Here is a 17,526-nt window from a genome sequence, read left to right on the forward strand (position 1 = left end):
GTAATGCTATTTATTATAAAATATCAAAAAATGTATGTATGTATGTGAAAAAAGGTAAAATTTCCGTCATGAACAATTTTATAATATTTATGAATATGTTCTTATTCTGAATGAAAATAGTTTGGGAAAAAAAGTCATGTTAGATTAATAATATTTATTAAAAAATTCATTCCAATTATGTATTTCTTTTTTCTGAGTATAGAAAATATGAACGCCATAGATGACATTATTGCCTATTTAAATTTAGAATTATGAAGCATTTAAAAGAAACATGATAAATTAAAACAAATGTATTTGTTCTTTTTATTGGATTAATCTTCAAGATTATTCGTTATTCGAAAATTATAATTTTTAAATTCTTCAAATAATTATTCGTAAGAAATTGCTCGATTAATAAAACGATAGTTATTAGAATGGATATCCTATTAACCCCCATTAACACGAAGTCTGGTTATGTTTTAACTAATAGTTATACTGTAGGTTAAAATTATTTTTGTATGAAAACTGTCAGTATAACTATTAGTTAAAACATAACCAGACTTCGTGTTACTGGGGGTAAGTATAATACAATAATAACAAATTTAATGATCTTTAAGTTTACTTTACTGAGATAAAAGTCCCACAAAAATTCGGTTGATTTATTTATGTGTTAATAAACTTATTAATATCGAATTATAACTTGATATCAACATTATAAGTTTTTAGCTGATTTTCTGAAGTAGGTCATATATATGGGTCAATTAAGGACTGATGTTCACAAATTTAAAACTATAGTTTGATTACATTTTAACGACGTATATAAGACCATAGTAAGTTGGACCTACAATGGGTCAAAATCGGAAAAATTTTAAAACAAAATTTTTTTTTTAAAAATTTCCAAAAAATGAAGAAAACTACTTTTGAAAAAAATAAATAAATTTTGTTTACCTAAAAATATTTAAAATTTGTATTTTGAAGAAAATAACAACAAAATAAATATTTGTGTGTAGCACTACGAGAATAGATTTCAGATCATTTGTCACTTTTTTGTAATAAAATAAATCTATTCGAAGAACTAGAGTGTTAGAATTCACCGTAGCTATAATGCTTCAAATCCTTAAGTAGTCATATTTTTTTAATTTCGCTCATAGATCCGCTCTGCCAGCCGAATAAAATTCAGATACACACGTATAATTGATATTTTTTAGTTGTTTTTTATTATTTAATTTTTAAATGATTTTTGATGTACATACATATATTTTATAGAATACACATTTTATATATTTTAATAAATTTTTCATCTTGTTGTCTAATATATAATCTTTGAATTAGTTTTCTTTTATATAGAGAATTATGATATAGAATAATACATAAGTATAACTTTTTAATATATATATTTGTATATAAGTAATTTCATTTTATATATGTTTGTATGAATTATATATTAATTTATTCAATTAGATCTTAACAATTAAACATTCACAAAAAAATATCATGGTTTCATTATTATTAATAATAATTATTTGTTAAACTAATGAATTAAATACTAAAAAATAAAAAAAATTTAAAACAATACAAAAACAATAATAAACATACACTGATTTACAGTGTTGAAAAACTTATTAATTTTATTAAATTTTTTCTTTTATTAAAATATCTAAAAAATGTTTGTTTAAAAATAAAATACAAAGTTACAATATATAATTTTATTATTAACTTGTAAATTTCAATAAAAATTTTGAATTTATTTAATTGTATTTGTATTTTTTTTTATTATTATTTTCATTATTTAGAACATGCTTAAAGCTTTTAATAGTTTTACTTAATGTTAAAAAAATTATTTATAATATTTTTTAATTTTAAAATATGAAAAGGTGTTTTGAATTGTATTGAATGTGGAAAAATATATTAGTTTTGTTAATTTAAAAGGTTTTGTTTATTGTGGTCACTGTTTTTAATTTGTTTGGTAAAAAAAAACTTATTTTAACTGATTTGGGTTAAAGTTTTCAAAACGAATCTGTTAGAGTAAAGCTGAGATAAATTGAAAAAAGAATTTAAGAAATTTTCTAAAGATATGTATGTATGTGTTATTTTATGAAAAATTAATGAAGCAAATTTCATTAAAATTATTTTTTTTTTAATTATAATGAAATTTTCAAATAGTTTTGTGTTTCGAAAATGATGTGTATAGATAGATGTATTAGACTCGTTAGTTGAAATTTAACTAAAATTAATTAAAATTAATATTTAAAAAATTTCGAATTTTATTTATTTAAAAAGTTTTCTTTTTAAGGGGTTTCCAATAAGGTGGGGTCCACATAACCGGATCTAAGCGACGAAGTCATTGTTTTATTCCATTTCAACATCGAAACGCCTTAATTGCAAGATCTTTTATTAATTCTCTTAAATTCTTTTGTAATTTATCTCTTGCCTTATTTACTCTTAAAAAGAAGCTTTTAAAATAAATGTGTTGAAAAACTTTCTATCATTCTAAAGCTGTTTATTTTGCCGCTAAATTTGTTGCTACTCGTTCTGTTAGACAATTATGTTCCAAACTATCTTAGTATACTGGATCTATCATTCTTAAGTTTATTATTGATTGTTTAATTGTTTTAGTATTTACACAATATTTAGTAATTTTTAACATTTGTTTTAATAAACATTCCTATAATTTAACATTAAAGTCTTCTTAAAGTTTTAAGGGGGTTTTTTTCTCAAAAAAAGAACACCAACAAAAATGTTAAACAAAATCTCAAAAATATTTTAAATATGATTAAAATAGTCTCAGAATTAATAAACATTTTCGCTTAGTAGAGAGAGAGAAAAATGATTAAAAGAAATTTAAATAAATGCTCTTTTTCTTGTCAAGAAGAGAAGCTCTTTGTAGGATTGTAAGGAAGGCATAAAGAGGTTGGTTAAGAAGCATTTTGCTAATATAACTACATATGTATTTCTAAACACTCTTTTCTTTTATCAAGATCAATTTAAAGCCTCTTGTTTGCAACATTTTGTATTAAACTTTTTAAATCTCAGTTTATTTTAAAGCTTCCTTGGCTCTTTGCTCCCATTCGGCTCGTCGCTGGTGTATGCCCTTAAATTCTCCCATGGTGGCTGATCTTTCTATGGTTTTGCTTAGATTAATAGGGCCATCGGTGCTGGAGGATGAACTTAGATCGCCTAATTTAATGGTGGATCTCTCCAAGGTGGATGAGGCTTTGGTAGGTGATAAAACATTATTGTGATTGTTATTACGTTCTATAGACATGGCTCTGAAGCCGCCAGCTATTTTAATGGGTGGTAAAAAGCTTTTGTTGTTACTCAAAGCCGCTGATTCATTAATATTGGAGTTATTATTATTACTATTGTTATTGTTATTCATAGACAATGCCGAGTGGGAAATTTTGCTGCCTCCCAAACGGAAATCCGCCAAAGAGTTTCTATTATTATTGTTATTATTGCTCACCGAGCCATTTAACGATGTTTGGCTGTTGTGTATTTTGGTTGGATTTGCTTCCAATTTGGGTAATTTATCCAATTTTTCATCACTGGCCGACTGATTTTCCTTATCACTATCCACACTTGGATTAGCACAGGGGCTATTGAATTTCTTTAGGGTCTGTGGCGCAGATAAATTGCTATTGCCATTGGTATTAAGCATTTTATCTAAATCTTCATCTTTTATTTTCAGAGATCTTCTGGCAAATACTTTCATTAGCTCGGGCGTAGAATCATCTCGTTTAGAGCAATTCGTATTATTGCCATTACTACTACTGCTGCTGCTGCTACTGCTATTTACGGAGTTTCCATTTAGAGAATGCACAGAAGAGGCAAATGATTTTTTGCGTAAAATCACTGAACTGTCTACCGGAGACAAATCCTTATAAATCACTTCCTTTTGTTCGCTTTCGCTTTTTGAGGAGGAAGACTTTTTGGTCACCTCTTCACTTAAGGACTTCTTGCGTTCAAATCGTATGTCTTCCATTTTCTTCTCCATTTTGGATTTCTCCTCATTCATAAAGAGACGTCTGCGCTCCTGCAATGACAAGGAGTTGGTGTTAGAGCCAGAAGAGCTGCTGCTGTTATTTTCCAAAGTCTCTGGCAGTTTGAAATGATCTCTACTGGCATCTCTCTCATTGATGGTGGGCGTTGGTGGTGTTGTAGGTGTGGTGGGTGTTTTCTTAATTGGACTCTTGGGTGGTAGTCCTGTACATAATTTAGGTTGTTTGTTAATCGCTTCATGATAAAGTCCCGAAAATCTTTTCTCAGTCTCGGGCGAAGCCCTTTCATTAATGTCCACACTTTCACTGCTCAAACGTCGCATGCTTAGATCATCCATACTGCTGCTGCTGGTATTCTTTTCTGGTGAACTTTCCCTGGACAAGGGAGCACAGGTTTCCTTAACATTTTTAGCTAAAACTACATGACTTTTTGAGGTTCTAGTTGGATCTACACGATTCAATTGTATTTTCAAAAATTCGGGTACAGTAGAACGTGGTTTCACCTCTGACGATTCCACCACACTTGAAGATCTACGGGTGGAATTACATCTAAAACCATTCGAGGTTTTGTTGTTAATAGCCGGCGCTGATTTTCTCTCTATTTCCTTGGCTTGTGTTTCTATGCCGCTACAGTATATGGTATTTGCTTTCACTGCCGGCTTGTCTCTTAGCGTAACTGAAGCTATACTGGGTGATGTCAAGATATTCTCTTCACTCAAGGATTTCTCTTTTTTCAGAGACAACACTGTAGGCCTAACCTTTTCGCTTAGGAATGCTGTAGGGGCTGAAACTTTGGTCACCTCATCTGCTTGCTCTTCGGTCAAATTAATAGATTTTCTTATAACACTCACAAAAGGTGATTTAACAATCAGATCGATGTTATTTTCTATTTCGGATATATTTTTATTGCATGAACCTGAGGAGGAGGTGTTAAAAGATGAAACTACCGCCGCTGGTGTTAACAGTTTGGTGGGTGTAGTCTTGCTGGCTCCTAAACAATTGGTGCTGGTAGTCATGATTATATTTTTATCATAGTTACTGAATGACTTCCGGCTTTCACGCTCTGGTTTCACCAATTTATTATCATTGATTTCGAAACCCAACGAAGTGTGTTTTTCGTCCTGTAGCTCAGGTGGTGAGGGTGAGGAATATTCCTTCTCATTTAATATAAAATCCTTGTAGTAGGGAACTCTTAAGTTTAGACTTAAATCGGGTAAACTAGGCATATTATTGTGTACGGTGGTAGAAGTAACATTATCCTTTTGATCACCATAGGCCCTAAAACTTCTTGATTTTTCCACCGACTTGCGTTGTTTTTGTTCGTAGGTTTGCAAGCGTGTAGATGAGCTTAACTCATCGTCGGATTTATCCAATGATACCATGGAAGTGTTTGAAGAGGCTCGAGCAAATGAATCATTAGAGCGAGAAACTTTTTGTTGGAAAGCTGATAGACCCACTATTTTGGGTTTCTTTTCAAAATGATGTTCGTTCTTTACCGGTGAACTACCCATACTCGATTGCTGTTTGGTAATCTCTCGTATAAGAGAAGTGGATTGGAAGGTTTCATTTGTTAATGATTTTGAGAGTATAGATTCTTTAGTTACTGGCTTCTCTTCGCTTATCTTCACCAAATCCTCATTGCTGATATTCTGGGGCAAATAACGTTGGCGAGCAGCTGGGCCTGATTTGGGTTTAGAGGGAGATTTGTCCTCTATTTTGCGTTCATCTTTAACTGTCATTGCAAAGTTATTTGCAATTGATGTTAGGCCCACTGTTTTACCTTCCTGGTAAATTTCTCTCTTAATCTCTTTGCGTTTCTCTTCTACCGTATTCTCATACGTTACAAATTCGTTCATGGATTTCTCCAAAACATTGGTGCTAATGACCGAGTTAGCTGACGACATTTGTATTTTCTTTGGTTCATTTTGCTTCTTATCCAGTTCATCTTGATCGCCTTCATCAGCATTAGCCTTGGCTATAGAACGTTTTGAATTGCGATGCATTAAACGACGTAGAAAACCAGTTTCTGTGGTTTCCATGGGCTGGGTGGTTTTATCCACCACCTCCGATTTCTTAGTTATTTCGGATTTCTTAGTAACTTCCTCGGTTTGTAGAGAATCTTTGGATTCAAACATGGCGCTGGCTTTAGCTGTTAAATTGCGCAAGCCAAATAAGTTAGTAGTAGTAGTAGTTGTTGCTGATGTTGTATTAGTATTCGAAGAGTTCGTAGATTGTGTGATATTCGAATTGGTTTGAATTTTCGTAGTTTTCGTTATGGACTCCTTGGTGGTGGCAGTGTGTGTTGGTTCGTCCATTAGTTTAGCAGCATTGACGCCCGGTGGGAGAGAACGAGTCTTAGCTTTGGTATCCAAATCTGTTGTAAAGGAACAAAATATAAAAATATTTTAGAAACTGCCACTGTTTTGGAAATGTTAAGCATACTTTACCTTTAACATCCAATATTTGTTTGTTAACAAACTTATTCAAATCTTCATTGGCCTCTGGTATTGAAGTCTGTGAATTATGGAATATTTTCAGTTATAATTTATACATTATTATGAGTTCATTTGCAATGTAAACCTACCTCCAATGTCCTTCTATGTTGTCGACTGGGGCCACCCTTTTTCTTAGTCGGCCTTATTGCCATTTTATGCTTGGCTGCCGAATGTGACAATCTCTGCCAATCGGATGAAAACAAATCCACCTCATCTTTAGCATCGTTAAATGACGAATCACGATGTCTCAAAATATCCGATGACGTTGATATGCTAGACATTGTCGATGATCGTGAATATCTGGTGGCTGTGCTACGTTCCTGCACGATCTCTGTTGTGGTCGAATTATTCGTTGTTGTTGTTGCTGTTGACGAGTTGACCATTAAATCCTCACCCTCATTACTGTTCATGCTCAATAAGCTCAGGGAGGATACTTCACTGTGTTTTTCACCCATAATCGATTTGTTACTGGCCGAAGCTGAGGCAGCTGCCGTGGCATGATGCTGTGAGTTTGCTGCACGTCTTTGTGGCGATGCTGGACTACGGGGTAGACCCAAATCTTCATCGGATGCATCTGGTCGATTGCGGCGTTTACGCAAGACATCAGCAAGCTCGGCCTGGAATTAAATAATAAAATAAATACTTTAATAAATTTTTTATGAAAATAAGTAAAAATTGTTAGTTTGTAGTTTATATTTAATATAAATTGTACCCATGTTTTCCATCGAAATACGAGTCTTGCTCTAAAGCAACTTCTGCCAGATCTTGTGTCACCCGTCATGGGATTTATTTTCATTTTAAATGGATTTTGTTTAAAATCAAGTATTTTCATTTTCTTTATTTAAATTTTCTAGTGTTTTAAAGTGAAAATTATAAATTTTAAATCATTTTAACAATGATTTTCTGTAAACAGACGATTATTTCGAATAAATTCACAACAATTTCGAATACATTTATAAAAATATAAAGATAAACAGAAAATGGTCTATTTCGAAGTTAATTTCAGCGACATTCTTATCAACCCGACTGTCAGACAATAGGTTTTTACATTTAGTAGTTTGATCGTCTTTGTTGTTACATATTCTTCAAAACTAACTATCGAATTATTTTGAAAGATATTGCATTATTGCAGGCGCGAATCCAGGGAGAAGAAAATCCCCCCAAAACTGAAAAGTTTTAATATAAAAAAGGAAAAGAAAAATGTAATATAAATTTTACTTTATTTTCCCTCCCAAATGGTTAACCTGGATCCTTGACTGCGTTAAGAAGTAAGGCGGTTTTATGATCTTTAATCTATATATTTATAAAAAACTGATTGATTCATCAATTCTCTCCTTAAACGCCTGATGCTAGAGATATTATAATTGGACTATAGGTTCATCTTCCCCAAATAGATTCTTAGGAGACTACAATAATGAAATTATTTAATAAAATGTTTTTACAAAAAGGCTAAAAACGGAAAAATGCTTTTTATTTTAAATTTGAAAAATTGCTTCCTCCAGTCACACAAAAATTAACTAAAAGGATTTAATTTGAATATCGAGTGCGAAAGTGTAGATATGGCCAAATTCGGATAATCAGTTTCGTATTTTTTTTTTAATTTTGTCTTAAGAATTTGTTTTAAGCAAATAAATCCGGATTTGCTTCTTTTAAGTCATAGACATATGTGTTCATCAGAGTTTTTTAAGTTCCATCAAAATCGGCCCAAGAATGTCGCTATCTTTCCATGAGAAATTCAAAATATCGTCTCGAAAATCGCAAAATTTAAATCGCAGGTACGGAAAAACTATGGGAGGTATTGTCATACTTTTTTCATATTTTTATTCCCTATTATGTTCTCAATAAATCCCAATATGATGATCAAAAAATTCTGAAATTTGTTTAACCAAATTTTTAAAAATTTGAAAATGGAGTTTTGAAACTGCCGTAAAAAAAATTAAATTTTGTTGGTTATACCTGCGAATAGGTTAACGATGTTCTACGAAGACAAAAACTCACATACAAGTAAATATGGATATATTTTAAAGAAAAATTAGATTTTATTTTAATATTTCTCAAAATATGTTAATTTTGTTCATTTTAATAACCTGTCGATTTTTTAATAACTTTAAAATTTTTTAACCAATTTTTGTGTTTTATATCTTATTAGAACGATAATTACGTACAGATTTCGATTCTTTTAAATTAATTTGCAACAGTAGTTATTTAATGGGAAATTTTTTACAAAAACTGAAACTGCACCTCAAAACTTCAGCGTCGTTGCGGCACCAGTTAACGTTATCCTAATATTTTACAGAACGTGTTTCTACAATACATAGAACAATTCTCAATTTTATTTTTTTTGGAGCACTCTAGTCTACATATCAGCGAAAGGGCTAACCCCTTTGATACTGATATTTATCGAAAGCTTTATGAACAAGGATGTTTATTTGAACATTTTCAGAGACAATTTGAAAAAATGGGAATTACAAGAACTTTTGAAATGTATCAAGACAACGACCCTATGCATAAAGCTCACGTTGTTCGTGAGTGGTTATTTATAATTGTCCATAAGTGATTAATAAGCCTGCTCGGTTCCCAGACCTGAATCCCATAGAAAATATATTGGACCATTTAGATCACCGAGTCCTCGGAAATCTCGTTTCTTCGAACAACGAACTCAAAAAAAGGCTGCAGGAAGAATGTGATAAAATCAGATGATTACTTGCAAAAAATTATTTATAACATGCCAAATCGTATTTCTGAGGTTATAAGAGAAAAGGGCTATCCAATCAGATATTAATTTATTTTTTTAAATTTTTCTAAAAAACCGAATTTTAATGAAGTGGGAATTAAGTTTTTTGCTTTTGTTTTTATTTATGTTGTTTGTTCAATATTCTGAATTCTGACTTAAGTTTTTTTGATCTCTTAATATATCTTATGAATAAAAAAAATAATATCACCGTATTTTTATTATTATACCCTTCACCTTCGTTTTCTATTAATTTTGTTGACTTTTAATAACTCGAATAACAAAACCGAATATTAATGAGAGTCACTGTATGTCATAGAATTTTCTATATGTAGTTTCAATCAACCAATTTAACATTTTGTCGCTACGCCTGCAAAAAAGAGCTATGTGCCCTTTTCAAAATACATATCTTACAGAAGGTTGTTCCATAAAAAATATTTGACTACTATTTTAGCAATTGACATTGAAAATTATTGAAATTTTATTCCGTCCTAGAGTTGCAAGGACAAATGTATTTTTTTGGAACCATGTATTTTTTCAAAATTTTACATCTAGCAAAAAATGGGGCAAGGACGGACAGCTCGGAATTTTTGCATTAGGTAAAGGAATAATCAAAGAACTTATTTTGATAAATATGGCAAATATAGAAATTGATAGTTTTTTGTTATTTTCCTTCAAAGTTGAGAAATATTGAAAAAATGGATAGTTGGTAAATATCGATTTACCTGGACAAATACAAAGTAAACAGTACAATTTTTGTTTATTATATTCTTAATGAATAGATCTATCAATTGAAATGTTCTACGGGCGCCACTGTGCGACGTACAGTGGTCATATTTACCAACTGTAAAAATCTTACATCTATTTTTTCGCCAAAAAATTCAGTTGTATCCGTCTTCAACTTTCAATGTAATGTATTAAAAAAAACAGTTTTTTTTCTACTGAATTTTTTTTTTAATTTTGAGTTGACTCCCTTTAGAGGAACCAATATGTACAGGCAAATCCCGGTATAACGAATCTCACTTTAACGAAAATCCGATTTAACGCACGGTCAAATTCGTAACATTGACTACCTTATATAACGAACATTTCAAAAATTGTATGCTCGATATAACGAATGGTGAGAAAAAACAAACAAAATCAAACAAACGACCGAATTTTTAACATTGACAATCTTATATAGCGACCATTTCGAAAATTGTACGCTCAATATTACGAACAGAAAGTATAAAAAACAAAAGTTGGAAAAAAGTAAAAATAAGAAAATAAGTCGTTACAGTACTGTTTTCAATGGTTACTATCTTTAATAATAGGTGCTGTCATTTTTTCTATAGTGGTTTTAATTGCTTGTTTCACAATATCGAATGAAAGATTTCGTTCGCATTCGAAGCGAAAGAAAACTGATTCGTTGACATAAACATATAGTTAGGGAATCCAAAATCAGTTTTCTTTCGTTCAGAATGCGAACGAAATCTTTCATTCGATATTATGAAACAGAATATAATTGTGCAAGTGTTCACCTGAATTAAATATGGGAAACCATAGAAAAATTTCATTGAAAGAAAAAAGTAAAAAATTTCGACAAAAGAATGAAATATGGAATAACAATAATTTTCTACGGGTTGAATCATTTTCAGAATCCCTTACAATGAAGGCTTTATTAATCGTGGATAATGCACCAAGACACCCACCAGAAGAATAATTAGTAAAAACTGCTAAAGATATACAATTTTGGACGATATTCATGCCTCCTAATGTCATTGAAAAAGTTGTCCAAAATTTAAAAAAAAACATCTCGATATAACGAATTTTTCAATTTAACGAATGGGCCTGACAACATATCGTTCGTTATACCGGGATTTGCCTGTATTCCGAAAATCTGTCATTTAAATAATTTATAAACCTCTTAATATATTAAAAGAGAATAAGGTGATTAAAGTTTATTACACCATTCACAATAAAATATATTTTTAATTCATATAGGAATTTGCGAATATAATCTTCTTAGGGAATTAGTCCCACTGAATTTCGATCAAAACATAAGTAAGAGAATGTTATGCGATTTTCATGAAATTCTGTCGGATCCACTAACTAGATTTGTTGCTCAAATTTTCATCATTTGAAATACTAATTATATTTTGATCAAATACAGGCATCACACTTTTACTCTTTTTGATGATTTTCGAACTCCTAATCCAGATAGAGGTACTCAAAAATCTTTTGATGAGTAAATTCACTATAAGTAAGGCTTTTAGAGGAACATTTGTTTAAAAAATAGCTTTTTTATGAGCGCAAAGAGGATTTACTATATGTATTTATATACTTGTAAAACCGCAATTTCAGATGATCGATAAAAAATATCCATATTGAGGTAATTACAATCCATTAAACTCATACATCTCTTTAAAATTTCGTAATATTTTACACAACTTTCAATTTTACATTAGTTTTTGCATCACAATTTAGATTTTTTATATTCCAAATTCTTACCGTAAAAGATAATTTTAATGGATTATTTTGCAATTTACCGGCAACCATTTCAAAATATAATTTAAAACACTCGAGTAAGAAAAATAATAAATCAAAAACACTCCACTAAATTGTTATTATGTTTTTTTTTTCTAATTTTTAGTATTTTTCGTCTCTATTTCCAGAGGGAAACACCATATGTGAACACGTAGACCGACAACGTGAAACTAAAATCTTATCCAGGCACCCTCATATTTTGAAGGGCAGGCACGCAGGCAGGCAGGCATCTGATACAAGATTTTCATGTTTTTGTTTTGGCCTGTCAAATGAACCAACTGCAACCAGGCTGTCAGCCAGACAGATAGACACTCACACATTTAAACAAATGCATAAATATCAGTCAATATTGTTACAAGAAACTAAATATTAGATTTTTGGTTGCCACAAACAAATCAAGACAGGAAAACAAGCAAAAACAAGAACAACAAATAAAATATCTGGTTCTTGTCAAAAACAATAATACAAAATAAATTGAAAACATTGAAAGAATATAAGAAAAACAGATAGAAAATCAAGGGTACAAAACAGAAATCAAACTGATAAATTAAGGCACCCTGTGTTCAAGTAATAACAACAACAAAAAAACACATGAGCAGGCCAATATTTGGAATGGAAGAAGCGTAAGAAAAACAAACATTTCTAATAAATATTAAAGATTTCAGGCCTAAACGGAATAATATAAACACGACAATAGCAACAACAAATAATCTTTAAAAAATATTTGGTTGCAACAAGAGGGAAAATAAGAAATAATGAAGCTAATGAATATTGTTGTAAGTTTAGATGTGTGTGCCGCATCAAGTACGACGACAACAACATATTTAAACACATACTACAGTGAGTGTTTGTATCTTGCAACCACCCAATCTTAGACCCTGCTGTATATTGTAAATACAAGACACTGCATGTTGCATATTACATGGATGTAGGTTGTCGTTGTAGTTTTACATTAAGGTAATCCCTTGCTCTATCTCTCTGCGTCTTTGCTCTGCTCTTGTAGTTGGGTGCAGTAACTATATATAGATAAAGATTATCTAAAATAGAATAACATTAGACAGTAAATTGTATTTATTATGTACACTCTGCAATAGTTGAGTAGGGACATATTAAATGGGATACATGTTAACAACTTTTAAAAATTTTCATTTACATCATGTATATATAGAGTTCCTAATTTCCTTGACAGTTTCCAATCGTAAAAATATTAGCAGGTCCGGCTAAGTTATATCTGGAAAAAATGCGTAATTCGTTTCGAAAGAGAAATTTTTCAAATCAGAATTTAAAGACTTATAACAAATTTAAACCGGTATTATTGTCATTATTTTTTATAAATATTTGTAGAAGTTTTAATGTTAAGAATCTAAATAATATATCTAAGAACTTAAAAATTAAATTTGTTTTAAGCATTATTCAACGTAAAAATAAAAGATCACATGAAACTTTTAAAAAAAGAGTTTTAAATAGGCGTCATAAAAAAACTCATTTGATGAGTTTTATTTTTCCCGTCAGAAAAAAAAACTCAATTGAGGAGTTTTATTTTTTTCGTCATAAAATAAAATTCATTTGAGGAGTTTTATTTTTCCCGTTTATGTAAATTAACACCTAAAGCTTGCCGCTGGTCGGATCATTACAATTTGTAAAGCACCTTGAATTGCAATTGAATAAATTTTCATTAAAATAAAATCAAGTGCGATTTTAATTTGTTATTGTTGATTCCTATTATCAAATTGTTGTTTTTTTTTCTTAAACAAACAAATTACTACAAACATTATATCAGACAGACTCAATAAAGTAAGATACTGAAAAAAGTCAAAATTAAACGAAAAGAGTTTTATTTTCTGACGACGAAATAAAAAGACTGGAAAAATAAAACTCCTCAAATGAGTTTTTTTATGGCGGCTATTAAAAATTCCTTTCTTAAGAGTTTCATTCGAACTTTTATTTTTACGTTGAAAAATAACTGTTAACTGTGGAGTTGAGATCATTTTTTTCATATCACCATAGATTCTGAAAGAGCACGTCAGTACGAATCTATTGGTATTTAACAGTATAGGTCTCCGTTGACATAGAGAGTTAATGATTTCAAATTTAAAAAATAAACGTTATTTAGGGTCCCTGGTTAATTCTTTTAAGTACATAAAATTTCCATTTGCATTAAGTTGATCTACAAGAAAATGAAACTTCCCTGCTTTAAATAAACATTTATCTGAGATAATAATTTTGGTTGTGATAAAGTTATTGCTAATCAAATAATTTGGTCTAAATTACCGAATTTTATTTTGTGGCTGATAAATTTTAGTTGTATTTATTTTGAGTTAACTTATTGGCAACGATTGGCAATGAATCACAATGAATCTGTTTTATATTTTGAGTTTAAGAAGAACAATCATAAAGAAATTCAGTGTCAATAATTCAGACCTAAGCTGGGAAGAAACTAAGAAATCTTTACTCAAGCCGCAGACAATCATCTAGGATATAAGGAAAATTCTCGTAAAGAGTGGATTAGTGATAAAACTTGGGGATTGGTAATGAAGAGAAAGGAAGCTAAGGCTGCAATCAACTCTAGCAGAACGTGCTCGATCAAAATATTACTGTTGCACAATCGCCTCAATCGTTAAGTAAAACGAAGTGCTCGGCGTGATAAATAAAATTGGACTAACAGTATCGCTAAATAACCTCAAGCTGCTGGCGAAACGTACGTCTATCGTGCGGCAAAGAAATTAACCGGAAGTACAAAACCCTCAGGGAAACTTAAAAAAAATTGCAACTTTGAGAAGATTTCTATGGTAAAATGTTATCTTCATCAGCTCCCACACTGTGAGCTGTTGCTGGGAGTCACAACCGATGAACACGAAAAACAAACCATCTGTTATAGACAATATTTCTCCAGAGATGCTAACAACTGACGCACCAACCAGTGCTCGGCTACTTCTGCAGCACGGAACAGTAAACCAAAAAAAAGGGACCTCACAGAACATGAAAACTGGAGAGGGATTACACTTTTAAGCTCTTCTTACTGATCATAGGAAGGAGCACACCAGTTTCCGCGCCCACAAATCCTGTGTCGACCATGTAAATAACCTGAGAGTGATCGTAGAAGAGTATGTGCAATGAAGATCATCTTTGTACCACACTTTGTACCACACTTCGAAAAAGCATTTGACACCTTAAACCACTCATTTAAAGGGGTACCTTCGAAGTTAATAAGAATCATAAAAGGATTATATGTTCACGCAACTTGCCGAATTCAGCATGAAAGACAATTAAGTAACAACAAAATCAGCATGAACTCTGGTGTGATGAATAATGCAACTTGCCAAAGAAGGGGAATCACTTGGGGTCTCCAATATATAGCCCTATGCTATTTATAGAAGTTAAAAGGAACAAATATATGATCAATTAATGACCGATGCCGACTAAATTTGGTTTTATTTAACTTTAGGTAAAACTTATTTGTTTTTTTTATTATAATCATCAGCACAAAGGCAGTTCGAAATATTATTTTAAACCCAAGAAAAAAACCTTGCATTGAAAACCTTTCATTTGATATTGTCTATATACAGAACTTTGTACCAGAGATATATCACAGCTTTGGCTGATATTCGATATATCGCTATATCAACTCCCCTGTCTATAATATTTAATAGGCGCACAATCCGCACAGTGGGGCCAGGACTCTAAAGGTGGCAATTGTCGTGTTCGGTGAGAGACCAAAAGCCTGAGCTGTGAAACTTGTTCTTGTAAGTGTGTAGTAAATTTCTGAGAAAAATTTTACAATTTTAAATTTCTTAGATGACTTTTGGATAATTTAATCGTTGTAAAATTTATCCCAAGAATATATGTATAATAGAACATAGAAAACTAAATGTATTTTAGTAGAAAAAATATAAATAAAGTTAAGTATTTTTTAGTTCTACATTCCGAGATATTGGAAAATTTTCAAAAATCTTATTCAAATAACGCATAGCATATCCCCATCTATGCATCCTAGTCATTGGCTAGAAATTTAAACAAAACTAAACACGTACATTTCCACTTTGTGACAAATAACACGCTTGCATTTCAATCTAATCAATGTCGTCTCATACCAGATGGTTTTTTTTTACTTTATTTTATCGTATTCCTGCTTACAAATAAATAAATTCCCTAACCAAAAAGTATGTTTAGTTTTTGCCACCCAAAGAAAAAAATAGTTCTCTGGTCGTTGGCGTTAAAAACGGGACAGGCAGAGATAGAAAATGTTTATGTTTAGGAAGAAAAGAAATAAAAATATAAAAGATATTTCCGTAAGGAAGCATTAATGTATTATTTCAAGTATCTCATTAGATGTTGAAAATAGTATCTACTTGGGTAATTTGTTGCTGTGTTCTTGTTCTTGTTGTTTTTCTATCATTCTGTGTTCTGTTTTATTTGAAAGTGCAATTAATAGCATGCTGTTTGTAGAAAGGAAGGAAAGATTGTATTAAGGTTTAATGCATACAGAGAAAATGTGTGTTGAAAAACAAATGTTTTCAAAATCCTAGAAAACCTCTTAAGCGTAAATATGTATAAAAATAATGGAGCAATAACATGCTGAAATATGCTCTTAGAAGTAAAATATGCAAAATAGGATTTTAAGCCAAAAATATGCCTGAAATCTTAAAATACAAAAGTTGTTTGCCATTTTCTAAGATGATAGCAAAATAAATGTATTAACTTTAAAATTGATAAATTAATCTCAACAAACAATTTCAGAATTGGAAGTCTGATAAAGAAAATCGAACTGTAAAAAATAGAATGTAACCTTATTGTCAAAATAATTTCGTTTATCTATAACAACCCACAATGGAGCAGAATCAAAATTTTTTGGAAATAAATCTGGCATTTCTAAACGGCTGGTCCGATCGTAATATAATTTGACGTGAGAAATGTGCCCTACAAATACTCCAGGGGCGGCTCAAAGTAGGGTACCTGTAAATGTAACACGTGGCATTTTTTGGTTCCCATCCGGTTTCAAGGATTTTTATATTTTTGGAAAGCGCTTGCTAACTGTGCTTGTGCTATTTATCTCTTATAATTTCCGAGTTTTAGACATTTCAAAAATTAAATTTTAAAATTTTGATATAATGCGTACTTTTGAACCGAATGGACTCAAATTTTTGTTAGTTAGACAACTAAATTACCAATAATATACAAAAGATTTCAGAGCAATATGAATCCAAACATAAACTATTTACAATTAAAAAAATCCAAACATTGTAGATTTTTGCTAATTTAGGACGAAAAGGTGACTTAACTCTTTTTTTTATTAAAAAAAACTTTCTTTAAGAACATATAACAATTTTATGTTTTTATTCCCTTCACCTTCGTGAGAAGGGTATATATAAGTTTGTCATTCCATTTGTAATTTCCACAATATAATTATTCTGGATCCTTATAGATAGCGGAGTCGATTAAGACATGTCCGTCTGTCTGTTGAAATCATTTTTCTGAAGACCTCAGATATCTTCGGGATCCAAATCTTCAATAATTCTGTCTGCTTCTGCTTTCGATAAGTTTAAATATTTAAAATCAGCAAAATCGGTCTACAAATGGCTGAGATATGAGGAAAAAACCACGACAACGTAGATTTTTTACCTATATCTCGATTACTAAGTCATTAATATAGTCAATATGGATATCTAATGCTAGATATTTCAAAGACCTTTGCAACGACGTATATAAGACCATAGTAAGTTGGACCTACAATGGGTCAAAATCAGAAAAAATATTTTTTAAGCCGAATTTTTTTTTCACCAAAAAAAAAATTTAAAAA

At 30.8% G+C, this 17,526-nt stretch overlaps 1 protein-coding gene across 2 annotated transcripts in view; it reads right to left on the reverse strand.

The window, feature by feature from the left end:
- Window positions 1–1,895: 1,895 nt before the first annotated feature.
- The window catches only part of LOC135960197 (serine-rich adhesin for platelets), a 251,033-nt gene continuing 235,402 nt past the window's right edge, over window positions 1,896–17,526 (reverse strand). Inside the window, exons 5-7 of one of the 2 annotated variants that reach the window (XM_065511429.1) lie at window positions 6,562–7,089; window positions 6,425–6,491; window positions 1,896–6,351 (exon numbers count right to left, since the gene is read on the reverse strand). In XM_065511429.1, coding sequence (XP_065367501.1) covers window positions 3,014–6,351; window positions 6,425–6,491; window positions 6,562–7,089 — 3,933 coding nt within the window. In that variant the 3' untranslated portion in view covers window positions 1,896–3,013. The remainder of the gene's footprint in view (window positions 6,352–6,424; window positions 6,492–6,561; window positions 7,090–17,526) is intronic. The other variant, XM_065511430.1, reaches the window with a different exon arrangement.

The sequence above is a fragment of the Calliphora vicina genome, chromosome 5 (assembly GCF_958450345.1).
Source record: "Calliphora vicina chromosome 5, idCalVici1.1, whole genome shotgun sequence".
NCBI lineage: Eukaryota > Metazoa > Arthropoda > Insecta > Diptera > Calliphoridae > Calliphora > Calliphora vicina.